The 19,880-nt window shown below is 38.4% G+C and overlaps 1 protein-coding gene across 21 annotated transcripts in view; it reads right to left on the reverse strand.

Annotated features, from left to right (window-relative positions):
- DST (dystonin) overlaps positions 1-19,880 on the reverse strand; it is a 493,789-nt gene that overhangs the window by 206,082 nt on the left and 267,827 nt on the right. For 20 of the 21 annotated variants that reach the window (XM_049652833.1, XM_049652831.1, XM_049652828.1 and 17 more), the window contains 2 exons: positions 19,500-19,577; positions 17,489-17,581 (listed from right to left, as the gene is read on the reverse strand). In XM_049652833.1, the coding sequence (XP_049508790.1) occupies positions 17,489-17,581; positions 19,500-19,577 (171 nt within the window). Of the gene's footprint in view, positions 1-11,081; positions 12,242-17,488; positions 17,582-19,499; positions 19,578-19,880 lie in introns of those variants that run through there. The other variant, XM_049652834.1, reaches the window with a different exon arrangement.

A 19,880-nucleotide genomic window follows, 5' to 3' on the forward strand; every position in this document is an offset into this window, starting at 1 on the left:
GAGTCTCACTACTGGAAATCTGAAGTTTGTATGAACTGTCAAGTTTTGGTCTGGCTTTCCACTTTAGCTATAATCAAAATAATTCTTTCTGCTTATTTTCCTTAATTTTTCAACTAAGCAACTTCACTGACTTTTTTTCTGGCTTATCTGCTTTAAATGTGAAATTTCAGTAAGTAGTTTTCACTTGAATTACAGAGGAAACGTTATTTCCTTCCCATAAAGTCAAGAATGTGGTTATGCCGTGACACGGCCAGAGCAAGAAAGGGTAATTGGCCTTCTACAACCACTCTATTTATGTGTATTCCTCTTCCAAGAGGACAGTCCAAACTGAAATTTGGAAATCTACAAGGTTTTTATGTGAAGAGCAAGTATTTTCCAGAGCCCTGACAAAAGCTGGTTTACAGAGAACAGTTCCAAGCTTTAAAAATACACAACATAAGGCATTCTCAAAAATGGCATGGTCATGTTATTAGACAGTGGGTTCTCCTAATGTGGATTCTAAAAGTATTGTTCCTACTGGTAAATCTCAGAAAAATCTAACCATTTGGATAGGAAGTCCCGAAACCCATTTGAATTAAAAATATGCCTGCTGGCTATATATTTTAGCAAAATTATTTTAAACCATTTAGGGCATTAAAAAAGAATCCAGATACCAAGTATATGAAGTCATTTTCATAGTTCAGGATCCTGAGCCTTGAGAATAAAGAAGTCACCATATCTGTTTTTTTTCTTTTCACTCCATATAAGATCAAAAACTGCAATTAAAAAACCAAAAAGCTCAGCCTAAAAAAAAAAAATGCTACCAACAAAACAAAAACCCTCATACTTTTTCCTACATTCACATCCCTTATTCCCACATCACCTCTACCCTTACACTCAACACTAAGATTTTACTACATAATTTCCCTTCTTCCTCTTGGCAGAGCTGAGACAACATACAATGATTGAAACACTAATAAATGGAAGTAAATAAGGTCCAAGGGGCTTTAGAGAAGTCTCTGGGCAGGGGAGGGGGAAAGGGTGCAGACATTATTCAAACACAAGAAAGAAAGCCTGACCCAAATTCACACAGTTCTAACTGCGGTAGAACCAGGCATGTGCCTGCTCAGGGATGAGCTTTGTTTCATAGTGCACATCTGACCAAATGCCTCATAGAGCACCATCAGGAAATGTGAACCACAGTCTCACCAAACAGCTCAGAGACACAATACACACCCAACAACAAATGGACTGTTTGCTTCTGCAAATGGAACCAAAGAATCCAGTGTTGGAATTCTCAAAACATAAAAGCATGAGTTGCTCCAATGCTCCTGAAACCTCCCCATGGGTGTTGACTCATTGTGCCACTCAAACTCATGCATCTACTAGCTTCCCGCATCCCTAAGGAAGACACGAGCATCAGTAACATGGATATATTAGCTGTCCCAAGACTGTTTCTAGGGGAGAGGAGGGTCTTATATTCCCTGTTTTCTCTCTTTTCCCACTACAAACTATCGAGTGACAATAATTACTATCCTTGGTCTGGACCACCACCTCTACTCTCCAATGTCAATACTAAGGACATCCTTTAAGACACAGTCATGAGGGGCGCCTGGGTGGCGCAGTCGGTTAAGCGTCCGACTTCAGCCAGGTCACGATCTCGCGGTCTGTGAGTTCGAGCCCCGCGTCAGGCTCTGGGCTGATGGCTCGGAGCCTGGAGCCTGTTTCAGATTCTGTGTCTCCCTCTCTCTCTGCCCCTCCCCCGTTCATGCTCTGTCTCTCTCTGTCCCAAAAATAAATAAAAAAAAAAAACGTTGAAAAAAAAATTAAAAAAAAAAAAAAAAAAAAAAGACACAGTCATGAGACACCTGGAATAATATTGGGCTCAAGCGAGCTTCCACCTCCTTCTGGAACTAAGCCTCAGTGTCTGGATTAGTAATAGTCTCCTAACTAGTCTCATTGCACCAAGTCTTGGCTTACTTTCAAATGCCATTTCAGGTTGTTCCTGACTCCACAGCCACAGTATTCCAGTTCAGTTTTGGCTGCTCTCTCTAAAAAAATTTTTTTAACGTTTATTCACTTTTGAGAGATAGGGACAGAGTGCGAGTGGGGGAGGGGCAGAGAGAGAGGGAGACACAGAATCCGAAGCAGGCTCCAGGCTCTGAGCTGTCAGCACAGGGCCCGATGCGGGGCTCGAACCCACAAACTGTGAGATCACGACCTCAGCCGAAGTCGGACACCCAACGGACTGAGCCACCCAGGCGCCCCTGGCTGCTCTCTCTAGACTCAAGCCATCTCCTTCCTATTCTATGATCGAACCATCTGAACTTCGAACCATGTGAACCACATGCTCCCTCTCTCCTAGGGTCCTCTGTTCAAGCTACTACTCCCCTTGGAACATTCTCCTCATACTCTGCCTAACATGGCACAGATTAGGTGCTCAATATCTGCTGAATAAGTGGAGGGAGGGAATATATAATGCAAGATCAGAAACATGTTTCATGTTTTCATTTGAGATGAGTGAGTTTTAACCTGTCATGTCATGTAAGACTTGTCATTTTAGAAAAGTAAAACGTTTCCAATTAAGCTCACTTTCCAATAATAATAGAATGCCCTGACTACTGCACAAAAGTACCCAGCAGCAAGCTCAAGCCCAGAGACTACTCAGTGAGAACCCAACATTAAGCAGTGAAACTGAGCTTCATCTAAATCATTTTTCTAAAACAATTCCATAAACTTGACACAACAGACTACCTCAAAATGCCTTTCCAATAAAAGAAAACAAGCCAACATAACCGATCTCATAGCACACTCTGATTTTATTCACAGCTTATTACTAGATGACCCACTTACTGCTAACTGAATTGCAACAGCCTCACTGTGCTGGTCAGCTGAGGCCATATTATATGTGAAAGTCCTCTGAGCAAAGTCAATGCCACCAGACAACTGGGAGATAGGAACACCCTATTTTTACAGATGTTGTCATGGTTCTGGCATGCACTAAGAACACAAGAACAGCCAAACTGCAAAGCTGAGTTGGATACTCCCTAAAAGATTCACTTTAAAAAAAAATGCATGTATTTCATTCTTCTATACAAGGCAAATCATGCAACGTTTATTTTTTTTATTTTTTTAATAACTACAATTTGTTGAAAAGATTAAAAAGCTTAATCAAATTTACTACTTAAATAAGTTATGTGTAACATGGGAAAGGCAACATCTCTGAAGTAAAAAGAACTAAGATATTTAGCTTAGAGAAAGCTATAACTATACTTAAGGATTAAGGAATCAGGGGAACTCAAGCTGAAAGTACCCAAAGGCACTTGGAGGATTCCCTTGTTTCACTTGTGAGCAAGCTGAGGCTACAAGAAGTGAAGTGACTTGACCAGCATCTCCCATGCTAGTAGAAGGCCTAGGGTGTGGACTTGGGTCTTCTAAATTCCAATTTAGAATCTGCAAGAAGTTTCTCCTTCACATTTACAAAAGAAATCTATCCTTACAACTCTCTGGGTCAGTAGCCAGAGTGGGTGCTTCCTTTCAGTGTGCCTTCTGCTGGGAAAATGGCTGTCCACACATAGGTCACGAAAGAGCACCCTCTACCTTTGCCTTAACCCCTGAAGTCAAGACCCTTTTCACCGGAGCTTCTCAGTCTCTATCCTGGCAAAGTAGCTGATACATAAAATTCTACACATTTTCAGAGGAAGCTATACCCTTGGATCTCTGACATAAACTGAAGGTCAGGGTTCACAGCAATTTTCCTCACTAAACACAACACCTTAACTGACAGCACTTCCCCTACAGAATGGTAGATTTCCCCCTGGCATCATGCTCTCTTCTACTCTCATACCAGAACTACTAACAATAATGTCTCTGAAATGTACATGTACTAAGGTGTCCATAACCAATATGAGCTCCAAGAATTGGCTCATCCCAGGGGTTATTTCTATTCTGACAGGTTGACAAAATTTTTAACTAATTACAGAGTTAGATGAATATACTGTCTGACAAATGATAGGTATTCAGTAAATATTTGCTTAAAATATAGTGAGAGGATGAGTAGAGTTGGGGAGACAGAAGGAGGCAGCCTACTCTGCTTATGCATAATGCCTCATGTCCATAGGAACGAAAGAAATGCCCTGTTACAAATTTGGAAAACATACAGCTTTTCTACTCAGCCGATGGTTACAAGATGTTTCCTCTTTTCCACAGCAGCAGAGGACACTAACAAGATAGAAGTTATCAAGTACTTAACCAGAAGTTAAGTAAATCCTTTTCACATATATTACCTCATTTAATGCTCAAAACACACCACCCTGTTTCACAGATGGGGAAAGTAAGACTGGGTTAAATTTTAGTCTTCTGATTCAAGATTTCGTAAGTTCCCTTTCCTCTGCCACCCCAAATCTATACTGACTCCTTAAAACATTCCAGAAAGAGCTGTGCCTACCAGTGAACCATCTCATTTTATAAAAGCAAAAACTGATTTAACAGACACAGTAAATATAGAAATGATAGCTAATCAAATGTGCTTCCTTGCACAACACAAAACAACTATTGGTTTCAGAGGGTTGGACACAAGAGTGGTATCAAAGGAAATTCAATTCCTTCATATATTTGCTAAAATAAAAGAGGTTATATTCTATTTGAGAGAGTTCTGGTATGAAGAAGAATGAAAGCTGCACGTTGGAAAAAATGGACCTCAAAATTCTTCTACCTCCAGAATTTCTTAACATAATTGTTTCATGAGTAAAAGTGTAACAATGAGAGGAAGACTGGCACAGAGCCGTGGAAGGTTGTGACCTGTGTTCAATTCCGGACCCCACCACATACTAGCCCTGTGGCCTTTCTGGGCCTCAGTTTCTTCCCATGTAAAGTATCTCCTCATGGAGATGTTGAGAGCCTAAAACAACACACACACAGGGTTCAGAACAGCACCTGCCCCCAGTGAGCAGAGGTAACTGTGCACCAGGTGGGGACTACTGCATAAACTCTTCGATTCGCACTACTCGACAGTGTAGTCAGACAAAAGCAAATCCCATATTGAGTTTGTCAACACAGGCAAATATTTCCAAGCCAAGATGTTTGCTTCCAAAGACAACCTCTTCAAAGATGTTTTAACTATTTTGGCAGAAACAAATGTAATCAACACATTTTTAGTCAGTGCTTCCAAGTTTCAAAAATGTGTGAAAATGCTCCACAAAATATTTTTAACAGCAAAGATGGCACAAATATTTTGAAAATTCTATCTGGCTATAACGGTCTCCCTAAAGGGAAGAGTTAAATAAAGGACAAAAGCAAAAAGTTGATAAAGTTCAAGTACTAATGCTTTAAATTTAGGAAATGCTCATTTATTTCTTAATCAAATAAGGGGGAAAATATAACTATTCTCCTTGTACAGCAAAGGCTTTAAATTTTTGCACGTCCTTCATTTAACTGAAAAGATCAAAGCATTGTAATACTGAAAAAGACCCAAATTCCATGCAACTATTTCATAACTAAATTTTCAGAAACTAGTTATGAAATCCAAAACAACTAACAATGGTAAACATTTTTAAAAATTAATAAATGCCTTCTCATTTTAAAAGATGAAATAGTTCAGAAAGGAATGAGTTAGTCAACTGTAAACCAAATTACCTTTGTTTTCAAAATTAGTAGACCAAAGCTATCATATAAAAGGAAAAGCATTTAGATTTTATCCTAGTGCTTGAATTCTAATAACGAATTCTGGAGTCTAAGATTCATAAAAGACTTGGCCAAAGAAAATAATATCAAATAATTATATTTCAGCAAGTTTGAACATTAATATATTCTTCTAACATTTTGAGGTGGTTCTCAATTTTTTTAAGTTTTAAAATACGAAAGTTAATTAAAAATTAAACTCTTCATTATTTAGAGACTGATAATATAATTTGTACAATATCCACACTCCTTATTTCTCATCCTCTCTCCTCGGCTTCTTTCCTTGGTTACTGAACTATACGTTGGCAATTCACCAAAAGATGAAAAGGAACATAGGAAGAGTTTGGCTTTCATTAGTTAATATGTGGCTACGCAGTATGGTGGGAAGTTAAAGTTCTTCATGATTACCATCCCAGAGGCCTAACTTCCAGGTAACTAAGTTTACAGTCATGGTCCCTGTCATTTGTTCTACACAAACAATGGGATATACTCCACGCAGAAAAGAGCTATGTTTTATTACTCTCAAAGTGCCTCGTTTTGGTTCAACATATAACGGGGACATAATAAGTGCTTGACAGAGAAATAAAAGAAGAGAGAGATGGAGGAAAGGGTGAAAACAGTAAACAACCAAAAAGGTACGCAGTTACATACATGAATTCATAGATATTTAAAAGTGAAAGAGAGGTATACGGGAAAAGGTAGGTAACTTGTATCAGGTTAAGAGTTCAGCTTGGTAAAAATATGTAGGTCAAGCTCTTCCACTTACTGGTTGAGTGACCTAAGCAAGTTATTTACCTTTCCTAAGGCTCAGTTTCCTCCTCTGTAAAATGGAGCTAAAAATAGAACCATTCCATAGGCTTGCTCTGAAGATTAAATATCACAACAGTGGAGTGTCTGGCATATACTAGGACTCAACAAATACCATTATTATTAATAGCAGTTTCATGATTTAGTCCAATATTCTCCTCTTCTAGGAAATGAAACTGAGCTTAAAGAAATTTAAAAAGTCTAAGTTGTACAGCTCTCTGGGGCAAAGGCTGACTAGAACTCAGACCTCCTGCCTCCTGGGCCCAAAATCTGCACTGCTTATCAGAAAACCTACATTGAGGGGCACCTGGGTGGCTCAGCCAATTAATCATCCGACTTCAGCTCAAGTCATGATCTGGCAGTTCATGAGTTTGAGCCCCATATCGGACTCACTGCTGTCAGCCTGTCAGCACAGTGCCTGCTTCGGATCCTCTGTCCCCCTTTCTCTGGCCCTCCCCCACTAATACTCTCCCAAAAATAAGTAAATATTACAACAAAGGAAAAGAAAAGAAAAGAAAAAAGAAAAACTACATTGAGAAGAGAACAAGATGCAAATGCTAAGCTAGGGTGATGCTGGTTCCCAAAATTTAGCATTTTTAAGAAACATGCTTTTTTTTAATATTTTTTAACATTTATTTACTTTTGAGAGATAGAAAAACAGAGCTTGAGCAGGAGAGGGGTAGAGCAAGAGAGGGAGACACAGAATCCGAAGCAGGATCCAGGCTCTGTGCCGTCAGCACAGGGTTCGACGCGGGGCTTGAACTCACAAGCCACGAGGTCATGACCTGAGCTGAAGTTGGACACTTAGCCGACTGAGCCACCCAGGCACCCGGAAACATGCTTTTAAGAAGCATGTGTCTAATGCTCCACTAAAAGATACTCTGATCAAGTTAACTCAGGGATAAGGTGCTTCCCATAAACATTCCAGATAATTCTACTGCAAGGACCCTGGAGTTACACTTGGAGAAGCACTGCTGTAGAAATAAGAAGCATAGGGACCTTCCTATCCATAGTCTTAGGCATTAGAATCATCTGTGGAGCTGTACCCTTATCTATTACATTAGAATCACAGGGGTGACATCCAGGCACCTGTTTGTTTTTTCAATTTTTTTAACATTTTATTTATTTTTTTAAATTTTTTTAACGTTTTTATTTATTTTTGAGACAGAGAGAGACAGAGCATGAATGGGGGAGGGGCAGAGAGAGAAGGAGACACAGAATCGGAAGCAGGCTCCAGGCTCTGAGCCATCAGCCCAGAGCCCGATGCGGGGCTCGAACTCACGGACTGTGAGATCGTGCCCTGAGCCAAAGTCGGATGCTTAACTGACTGAGCCACCCAGGTGCCCCAACATTTTATTTATTTTTGAGAGAGAGAGAGTGTGTGAGCAGGGGAGGGGCAGAGACAGAGGGAGACACAGAATCTGAAGCAGGCTCCAAACTGTCAGCACAGAGCCTGATGCAAGGCTTGAACCCACAAACCACAAGATCATGACCTGAGCTGAAGTTGGATGCTAAATGGACTAAGCCACCCAGGTGCCCCCAGGCCCTCAGGTGACACTTACATGTGGTCAGTTAGAGATTCAATGGCCTATAAACAGAGAAGACTGCCATCTTTGCTGAGATCAATGTAACAAGACTAGAAAGAGGTGGGATTTGTGAAACTAGAGAAATAAGAAAGCTTTGTGGGAAAAGCTCAAGGATAAAGGTAGGAGACCTTGTCACAAGGTACAGGAAGCATGTAAGTCTTAGACAAATAAATCCCTGAAGAAGGTGACTGCAATGAGCTCATTCCTCCCTGTTCCCAAACATGATCTGCCTTTTCCACCACTGTTTATAACACTCATCCTTCACAGATGAACATCAACTCCTATAAACATCAACCCCTGCTCTGACCTCACAGCAATATCCTTCAGCACTTTGACAATTAATCTAAGTAGGTTGCTGAGCAGCTCAACTCAGCTACTGCCATTTACTGTGCCGCCTTTAAGGACATTATTTAACCTTAATTTTGAATTCTTCATTCTATAAAAGAAGAACTGTCAATTTTGCCTATTCATACAGTTGTCAGGATAATCAAAAGCCACAATGTTTCTAAAATCCTTTTTCTAATTCCAAAGCAATACACAAATCTAAGATACTCCTTTTTTTTATTTTCAACTCCTGATCGGAGGCAAGATGTAACATGACTGAGATTTTATTTGGTAGGCACTCAAGCAGCAGCTGGCTGAGCCACCTCCACAGAACCCCTGCGCCTGGAGGAGCATTCTAGGTCAGCATAGGATGGCAAGGATTTAAAAGGGAGGTAGGCCGGTCACCTATACTAAGAATGAAAAATTTCATAGGACCAGGGAAGTTAAAAGTCAGAGGTCTGCACTAAGTCGAAGTTTAATAAAAGTTCAGAGAACCATACACTATTCTACTTGGAAGCTAACTTAAAAGTCATCAACCTCAATCCTGCAGACAAATGACCAAGAGAAAGAGTGGAATCAATAGGGAAGATATGAAAAAGATCCTGAAGGATTAAATAAAAGGAATGCTAGCTAACCAGTCATTTCTGAGCTGTAATGCTAATAAAGGGGTTGAGGGCTCTCATTTGCATTTGATTCTCCAACAAAAAAAGTAGAGTCTGGGCGTCTGGGTGGCTCAGTTGGTTGAGCGGCTGACTCCAGCTCAGGTCGTGATCTCACAGTTCGTGAGTTCAAGCCCCATGTCAGGCTCTGTGCTGACAGCTCAGAGCCTGGAGCATGCTTTGGATTCCGTGTCTCCCTCTCTCTCTGTTCCTTCCCTGCTCGCACTCTGTCTCTGTCTCTCTCAAAAATAAATAAAGATTAAAAAAGATTTAAAAAAAAAAAAAAGTAGAGTCCAATGCAAGATAAATAGTTCTAACCAAGATAATTAGGCAAACAGAATCAAACACCTCAAAAGGTGACAGGAAGAATGTCCTAAGAGAAGTTACCTAAGCTGTCGGTTCTGACACTGTAAGCCCCAGAATGAAGAGTCTTTTTCTGGACTGCAGGAAAATAAGACAACAAACTCCTCAGACAATGACTATCCCATTCAGTTTTGACCCCAAAAGATGTAACGCTTTGGTAAGTACTTCCACATCACAATTATTTAACAAATCTAACTGGCAGGTTTGCACCTTCTTTTCACATATATTTACCATTGACGTTTCAAAAATCTTCAAAAATATTCCAATTAGAAAGGTAAAATCCTTGGCATGAGGATAATACAAGGGGGGAAAAAGAAGGTCTGTGTAGCACTTAGGAAACAGACTTTGATTTTAAGAATTTCCAATATTGAAAAAATGTTAAGGCTTACAAGAAGCCAAATTATACAAAAAAACACCTGGAAAACATGAAGCAAAGCAAGAGGTTGCATTAGTAAACACAGAACAGCTAAGTCGTTTCTTTTTGCGCTGACATGGACTATATGCTTTCTTTTCTAAATGTAACCACTGAAAACTGTAAATATTAAGGGATGACATAATATTGGCAAGGTGTGGTGATGTATATAAACAAAAACATCTTCAGCGAATTCAGCAGCTAAGGCCCAAAATGATCATGCACACTGACCCTCATAAAACTTGATTCTATCACTGTGCAAATGATCTCTGCTGACCTTGCCAAGACTGTTTATCATCACATACCCCATTTATGTCCGGAGTTTGTGTAAAAAGACAAAGTTAGAAGTAGCTTAAAGAAAAAGCCATCAAATTCCAACTAGTAACATGTAGAGGCTGTTTGGGTAACACATGTCTCAAGCAAGTAAATAAATTTTACTTACATTTAAATGTAAGTAAATATACATTTTGCGCTTATGTTTACGTTTTAAAGACAAGTGAAAACCCCAGAGAAATAACTCATCTGAAGCTAAGTATCAGTGTTAGGAATAGAGATCTCAACTTCCTGCCAGATGGTGTCATACTGAAATTCCTATGACATGCTGCCCAAATGATTTCTGATTTTAGATGGGGGCTGAGGAACAACTCATGTAACAAAGAGACAAAAGATTTGGGTGATTTCCTCCGTGCTACCCATCCCAACACACAAACACACACACACACACACACACACACACACACACACACACACACACAAACTTAAAGCAAGTATATGAGTGTTCCTATGCATGAAAACCAATAGAGAACTAGAACTGACTTTTCCAAACTTCTCAATTAGCAAGCCAGCACTGACCGATAACTGTATTGTATTCTGTCTACATTTGTCATGAGGCTATTGTCTTCTCATGACTATTTTCTGATTCAATTGTGCCTACAAGTTTCCAAAAGCTATTTCACAGGAAAAGTCAAGAGATGTGAACTAGAGAACTTCAGAAGATGTGCATTCTCTTTCAATGAAGCTTTTTTAAGTCTTCCGACGACAACAAAAATGTATAGGGGTTTAAAGTGTGATCAAAGAATGTGGAAATCACAGAAAATAAAAATCACAATAACCAAACCTAAGATTACAGGCAATAAAATGCACCAAGAACTCTCCAACTTCCACACAAGCTAATACGAAAATAATTTAGAACAAATTGCAGAACCTCCCTCGGATTATAAGCACCAGGAGTACTTTTTTACACCTGCAACTCAGACTCTGCGTTTCACTTACCTCGTTTCCATCTGTGCCCTTGGAAGCAGAGAACCCAATAGTACAGAGGGAATGACATCTCTTTTTTTCAAAGTGAAAATTGTTTATTTCACGAGGGCAGAATCTCTCAGTGTTATGCTTTTCTTGAACACTGCTATAATTTTTTGATGGGTCTTCAGAAAGCCCACTTTTTTCAGAAGATCTCTCTGTACCATAGTGAATGGAACTTAAGCTGGCTGCCTTTCGTAAAGAGAAAACATCAGTTTTCCTTTGGAATGTTATTTCTCTCCTGTTGACAGCATCTAAATGTTCCTTCCTCTTTGCACAATATGGAGTGCTGTTCTTTTCTGGAATCCTTTCGTCCAGATCACTAACTTTTACTTCTATTTCACTGTCATCAGCAGGAGAGGTGTCCACATGGTAAGACCGAATGCTCACAGTACTCGGCACAAGTTTCTGTTTCTTAGCATCAACTGCAACTTCTGTCCCCTCTTGCTGAATACCACTTTCCGGTGTGAGGTTTGGGGCGGCAGATCCCTCCTGCGCCAGTCCCCTGAGTGAAAAAGCAGGCTGTTCTCTTGAGAGCTGAACGCTGCTCTCCCTCTTGTCTTCATTGTCCTGGCTTGGCTCTACTGAGTCTGTGTCACCTACAGTTGTCTTGACCGGTTTTCTCCTGAAATATTTTCTTCTGGGAGAGTATTTTTCAGGGCTCAAAGGAGTTTTGGCAGGATCTAAATACTGTTCTTCTTTCTCAGCTCTTACACATCTGCAGACATTCCCCATTTGATTTGCAGGAAATCACAGTTCCACAGATTCACTCATTTCAAAATCCAGGGCTTACCTAGATCTTCCGCATTAAGTCTGAAAGTCCCACTCTGACCTCTAATTCCTCAGACTTTGTGACCATCCTCTTCAGCATGAAGCCATTTTGCTTATGAGAAAAACACACGCAAGAAATGCCATGGCATCTTGCCCAGCTGGGTCCCTGTGTCTCATTAGACACCGTGGCTTATTTCTGGCCACCAATCCTTTTAGACAAACATTAGTGTTCACGGTAAAATTACAACGCTGCTGAGCTTTCAAGGCAAACCTCAGCTTTATCACACGAGAAGACTCTGACCCTCACTCTAACTTTCGATTTTCAGAAATGCAGTTACGCTACCAAAGTTTGCATTAACCTTTGAAACTACTGGTGGTTCAACAAATCTGAGAGCAAGCAAAAAGCAAATACAGGAGTAATTTAACAAAATGTCTTTCAAATTTAGTTTCAGAGAGTCTCTACCATATAATTTTTTTCTTAAGAAAAAAGAACTAATTTTGGTACTTGCCAAAAAAAAAAAAAAGGCTCAAAAATCTATGTAAATTATACTCAGACTTTTTAAAAACATCAGCCATTAAAAAAAACCAACAGGATGATTCAATAGCTGAAGGAGAGATAATAAATGCTAAATTCCTAAAAATATCAATTAAAATCGTTTCTAAAATCTTATAAAATAGTTTCTAATATTTTTCACATTTTCATATGACACCAATTTCCAAGCCATTTTCCTTATGTAATCATTAGTATTTTCACATAAGAAAATTGATAAATTTTATGATTTAAAGCATAAAATGCTTAGCCAAAAGAAACACATGAATGTGTTTCTTTTACATGAAGGAAGGCAGTTAAACTTCATATATAACTTTTGTAATTGTACCCTAGTTAAATATTATGCAATTTTACTAGGGTCTTGCTGTAAAAATAGTAAATCAGTATGGAGCCTGATTATCTAAGGTGTGCATATTTCTAAAACTGAGTCACAGATGTGGTAAAAAGAAAATTAGTATGGCATGACTGGACTTACACGTAAGCAGATTATCATTTGACTCATTAGAAAAAAAAAATAATTGCCATTCTCTAGGTAGACTGATCAGAAGATGGAACTCATTATACTTTTCTAAATAAGAATATCCAATTAAATAGTCAAGCTAGCAATGTTGCTGATACTTGTCAATAGGCCTGTGTGATGAGGCTTTCCTTAATGATTCAAAGAGATAATGAAACAATCTCCAATGGCAAAACTGAGTATCCTAGGAGAAAAACCGGCAAAAATAAAGGCTCAGATGTGGGTTTATTTTTAATTTGATTTTCAATGTCTTCATTGGCAATGGAACATTATTCACGAGAATTTAAAAGTATAATGGCTAGAGTCTGTACTGGCAAGATAAAGGCACAACTAACCAGTGATGTGCATCCCATCCGCCATTCCTTCTAGCCCTGCCAGTCTGAGCAACTGCCCCCTCTCCCAGAAATGGCCCAACTTTAGTCTCTGCCTGGAAGCTAGCATTCGTCCTGCAAAGTCTAGCTCTAATATCAGTAAAAATTTCCCTTACTCTCTAACACCTTGCTGATCTTACCACAACACTCCCTCCTCTGCATCCTCATTTTTATTTATATTGCATTGGACTCGTCACCAATAGATTTATGAACATTGTCCCAACAGATAGAACAACATACTTCATTATCTTAGTATCTCTGAATCTAGCATATGATAACTATTGATAGAGGATTACTGTGTTGATAATGCTTATCTTCAGACAGCCTGACTGGAAAAGAGATTCAACTTGTGATACTGGTAATAAATATATTTTTAATAACTAATTGATCTTTTAAAGTTACTTCCCTTATTTATGCAAAGTATAGAGACAAAACAAACAAAAACAACCAAAACTCACTTGGAGTGAGGATGATCACCACTGCTGTAAATAGCCTTTTATCTTGGCATAATCAGAGAATCATTCTAATCTTAAATTATCAAAGTACTATGAAAAGTTCTTTCATTCAAATAAGAAGAAATATTTTTATTTTACCAAAACATTGTTGCATTCCACTTTAAATAGATCTGGGTCTAATTTTTAAATATTGGTGATAATTTAATTTAATATGCTGTAGTTCAGGTCCTAAAATACACTGGAACTCATAATACATGCCACAGGACCATTAGGATTATATTAGAAGTACTTCTGTGGCTGGTCTTCCTTTTTCTCCCAATGGCAAAACGCAGAGTTTCTTAATACAGAATTCTTTTTTAAAAAGTTTATTTATTTATTTTTGAGAGAGAGACAGAGAGTGAGCATGTGGGAGCACAAGCAAGGGAGGGGCAGAGAGACGGGGAGAGAGGGAATCCCAAGCAGGCTCTGTGCTGTCAGCGCAGAGTCCAATGCAGGGCTCGAACCCACAAACCGGGAGATCATGACCTGAGCCGAAATCGAGTTGGACGCTTAACCAACTGAGCCACCCAGGCTCCCCAGTATATAATTCTTTTTTGAATGACATTTTGCTTTATATCTCTTCAAACTAAAGGTTCTATATAGACTGATTCTAATTCCCAACCATTTTCTCACATTTTGGTCTGACATTTTCTGGTTTCTGCTCCCAGTTGCTTGGGAATGTTTTCTCCAAGGTCTCCAAAGTCTTCCTTCTAGACAAAACTATGGCTTAGTCTTCATTTTCTTATTTCATACTGCTTATCATTCCTTTATAATTGAAACTCTCTTCCCCTGGCTTCAGCAATACTAGATTTTCTTGTTGCTTTCATCTATCTCTCCAAATGTTCCTTTTCTGTTTCCCCAGATGGAACTTCTTCCTCCTGCATCCCAAATCATGGGCCTTCCCTAAACTTCTGTCCTTAGCTCTTCACATATTCAAGAGGATTCTCTCAAATCCTCTGGAGATCCCTCTCTCCAACACTTTTATACTGATAACTCCAAGTGTGTCACCTGTAGCTGACTTCCCAAACTGCTCAGTGCACAGATGCAAAGGACGCCCGCCACACCATCACACCCACCCTGGAGGTCATTCATTCTCCCCTGACCATCACTCTGTTTCTCTCAGTCATCTATTGGTTTCTTGTTTGTTTTATCTATCAGGCGCAACGGTTCAGAGTCAGCCTTAATCCCTCTCCTTCGTTCTCTGTGCTCTGTTGCTAAGCCCATTCCTTTCTTCTTTCAAAATGCCATCCCTTGGATTCAATTTTCATCCCCATCTGAGTCCTGACCTTTATCACTCTACTCTGAGATCACCACCTCAGCTTCTTAGCTTTTGTCTCCCTAACTGCAGACTCTACTCATTTCAATTTATTTCATGTAGAATTGATAGATTTAGTTTCCTAAAACATTATTTTTCAGGTTCAGAAGGGTTAAGTGATGCACCCAATGTAATCAACTGCCATAAGTAAGAGTTAATGGTGACACTTAGCCTCCCACCACAGTCTGGGTGGCTTCCTACTGCCTCACAGCGCTCTTACTCTGACATTCAAACTCCAGCCACAGCCTGTTTCCCAACTGTGTCGGTAATGATGGGATTGGCTCCCTGCTCCAACAGGCATTTTGTCTTCCCATGTGGGGTTCCTGCAGTCTCTACCCTACTAAAAGTTGTGGGACCTGATCAACTGAGGACTAATTAAAGGATCCCCAGGGGCACCTGGGTGGCTCAGTCAGTTAAGTGTCCGACTTCAGCTCAGGTCAAGATCTCACGGTTTATGAGTTCGAGCCCCGCGTTGGGCTCTGTGCTGACAGCTCAGAGCTTAGAGCCTGCTTCAGATTCTGTGTCTCCCTCTCTCTCTGCTCTTCCCTTGCTTGTACTCTCTCTCCCTCAAAAATAAACATTTAAAAGAATTTAAAAAATAATAATAATTAAAGGATCACTGAGAATGCTGAGGAACTACACATGAAATGTGCTTTTCAGCCAGTTCTACTTAGCCTTTACCCAATTCTAGAAACAAGGTCTTGGCTCTGTGCCCAAATCCTTGCTGTGGTTTAGTGCTCAGTCCCCTAATCCCCTAAGGCAGGAGTGCTCTAATAATTGGGACCCTCAGATCTTTAGGGTCTTGCCTCCAGTTCCTGCTACTGGATCACCCTGACAGCAATACCCCCACACTGTGGGAACATTCACCTGTATTAGCTACCCTGTAGTCGGGCTGGTGACACCTAGTCACCTGGGTCTTCTCCAATTTCCTACCACTGTAATTTTGTTCACCTGCCTGTTCAGGTGCTGGGACTACCTAGACTCTAATTCCTATAGTTCTCCATACCTGTCACATTTATCCTGCTCCCAAATGAGCCCCAGGTACACTATTTCCCACTATTCCCTTACAAATATTAAATCCCAATAAAACTTGCACAAATTAAGAAATAAGTATTATTCCTCCTGTGATTTGGTTCCAAACCCCAGCTCCTTCCTGAAGCTGGCAAGCTACCTCTTCCTCCTTTAAGGTCCAACTGAACAGCAGTCATTCAGTATGACTTGCCACATGCCTACTATGGGTCAGGCTCTGGGCTGCACAGAGAATATGCATCAGCAGGAAAATGGTTCATAAACTAAAGCAAGTTCCAGAGTTAGGATTCACCTTAAATCAAATAAAGATTTTTTTTTTTTTTTAGAAAAAAAAAAAACTAGAAAATCAAAATAAGCCCTCAACGAGCACAGATTTTTTATATAAATCATAGTTAACAAATCTGCATTGACTCTCCTCAAATCCAATTTGAGAAAGTACAGGTCTACACAAAATACAGATTCTTCTAATTCAGGAGATACCGTTATGAGAATTATACTGCCATCTAGTGTCTATCAACAGGAAAAAGGAGTTTGCATAGCTGAGAAACCATAATACCAATAAAAACCATTCTAAGGATTGAATCATAAAATTTTTATGTATCTAAATCAAGTAATACTATCCAATAAATAAATGAAATGAGTCTGCATTCCATAAAAAGAATGTGTGTCTTCCAACACTGAGACTGAAACCGCTTAAAAGCAGAAGTTAAAATCAAAATGGCTGCATTAATGCTTCAGGGAGGTTCAATTTTAAACTAAGTAACCTTTTTCCTCTCTTCCGTAAACCTCCCCTCCCTTCCTCCCTTCTTAGCCTTTTGCTTCAGGAACCCAGAGCCACCTAGAAATCACGATGAACTTGGCTAGTAGTAGGTACACAATTCCTGTGGAAACCAGCTGGATCCTGTATTTCCCTATAAAATCCTGGAGCCCCTTCCTGCAGGTGGGCTTGTATTTTGAGGGCCTGAGCCTGCTGCAGTCTTCTTTGCCCAGCAAAGTAACAAAGCTATTGTTCCTCTTAAAGCTATTGCTCCTCTTTATATCCAAACTCTTGTCTTCACCATACATATTTGGGCTCCAGAGCATAGAGGCCAGTTTTCCACAACAGGATTACAAGCATCTTAGAATATTTAAGCTCATCAATACCAGGAGACAGGGTGCAAGGTTCACAGGCAGTATGTTACTTGAAAGGAAAAATTCAAATGTACTTTTTAAGAAGCCTGAAATTTATTTTCTTCCATAGGATGTAAGTGCATAATTTATTCTTCATATGAACCATTTGAAAATCAGCAATGAGAGGCTAAAAGAAATGATAACTAAGAAAAATTAAGCTTACCTGAAAGTGCAAAATTATTGTCCATATTAATCCCAAAGTCAACTTGGGATTTCCATCTGTTATGTCATCATTTCTAATATTCACTAATTTCACCTGTGTTATATGGAAAGAAGAAATAAAGAAAACTTTTTCAAACCAGCATATAAGTTATATTTACCTACATAAAATCAATTCTAAATTACACAAAGAAAAAAACTGAGTGATCTAAATACCAGTAAATCCTCAAAATATTGTCTTACTCCCTTATCTCTACTCATTTTAGATTGCAAATTATAGAGTCACCACAAAGAAAAAAAAAGGGCGTTACTCTGGTTTTTCTTCTAGAACAAGTATTATAAGTAATCACTTTCCAATTGAAAAATACTACTGAAGTTGGGAATTCTTAAATACTTGAGATTTTAAAATTAGACACAATTTTATCACTTGAAAATAAGCTTTATTTTGCTCTAACCATTAAGATACTGTTCTGAACCATAAAATAGTTTAACAACTTTCTCATACTTCTGTCACAAAGTGGGAAAAAAATTTTAAAAAAACTAGCATCTTTTTCCCATTTATCTACCATAAATTGTTACCAAGATAAATAAATATATAAGTCACTGGATATTTGGAAGGCTGCTCAAATATGAAAAATAAAAATAAAAATAAAAACAAACAATAATAATACTTAGACTTAAAGCTTATTAACTATCAAATTATGCATTTTCAGGTAAACAAATATAGTAATGATACCTATCATTTATACCCTGGATAAAAATAATTAAATATCATGAATCAAACACAATAATAACTAACATCTCACTTCCTGGACAAAACACTGACAAAAACACTTCAGACAAGGAAACATAATCAACCATCAGTCCTTCTGAAAACTTCCACTAGAATCAAGAATAATAAGGTAAATAGGAGTGCCTGGGCAGCTCAGCTGGTTAAGCATCTGCCTCTTGATCTCAACTCAGGTCACGATCTCACAGTTTGAATTCAAGTCTCTCATCCTGCTCTGCGCTGATGGTGCGGAGCCCGCTTGGGATTCTGTCTCTCCTCTATGGCCCCCACCCCCACTTGTACTCTCTCGCTCTTTCCAAATAAATAAACTTCAAAAATATTTTTTAAAAAAGAATAATAAGGTAAATAAAAGTAACATTTAACATATTTAAGCACGCAGTGTTTACCTGAGTTTAAATAAATCACTATAATGTTAATAAACTAAATAAATGAATAAAAAAATGGTGTTTACCTCTCCCCGTTTTCCTCCCTTTTTTCCTTATTCCATTAACAAGCTAAATTGCTGCCACCTCTGATTTCTCATTGTTCGCAGTAATTTTCCATTCCCCTGATTTTCTTTCTTTCCTTTTCTCTACTATTTGAAAAATTACCAATATTTTGGCTTATACCACTATAATACCACAATGCCACCAAATCAAGATCATATCCAATATGGTTTTCATTCTTCAACCATGACTTCTTCTAAAACCTCAAGTTAGTTGGAGGTTGTTGTTTTATTTTTAACTCCTTTTAATTACCCAATATTATCTATTTATAAAAACAAAATATTGTCTTACCACTAAGTATTAAAAATGCTTACACTAAGTTTTTTGAAAGTAGTCCAACTATTTTTTATAAAAATAATTTTATATACTAAGTATAAATAATAAAGTATTGCCCCACTACTAAGAACTTTTCATAGGCATTCTTAACATTCTCTTGCTACTAAAAGGTCATTAACTTCCTAGGCAAAGCATTTCAATTCTAACAGAAGGAAAATCAGTAGCTCTTATTCAGCTGGAAATGCAGCCACTTATAATTCCTGTGGGCTTACACCTACTATTAACTTCCTTTTCTTTGGAGCAAATGTTTGAACATATTTTTAAATATTTGTCTCTCAAAAGCACAAATTTAAACATTATAATTGACAAATTTAACCGTTTAATCCCCTGACATGTTCCTATCTAGATGTACTCCATCACATCACATATGTTTATATGATTATAGTCTTTGAAAAACATCATACCTGGCGTCTTTTCAAATAGTCAAGTGCAATTTGTACATTCTGTAGTCTGTGAAAACGCATCCGACCTTTTTCTCTGGGCTAAGAATAGAAAAATGCAGGGTATAAAAAACACTATAGTTTCTGATACCACTGACCATGCTAAATACACTTATGATGTATACTCTATAAATATACTTTATGCTCATCTTAACATATCAAAACAGGATTTAATATTTGGGAAAACCCATTAGATTTTTTAAATTAAAATTAAATTAAATTACATTAAATACTTTTAATTGTTTTGTATTGTTTGAAATTGAATTTAAACAAATAGGGATTTCTCCAAATGTTTTATTTAAACATATGCTTTATTCCATTTTGCCTTATTTAAACAAAAGGAAA

Source organism: Panthera uncia (genome assembly GCF_023721935.1).
Source record: "Panthera uncia isolate 11264 chromosome B2 unlocalized genomic scaffold, Puncia_PCG_1.0 HiC_scaffold_24, whole genome shotgun sequence".
Taxonomy (NCBI): domain Eukaryota; kingdom Metazoa; phylum Chordata; class Mammalia; order Carnivora; family Felidae; genus Panthera; species Panthera uncia.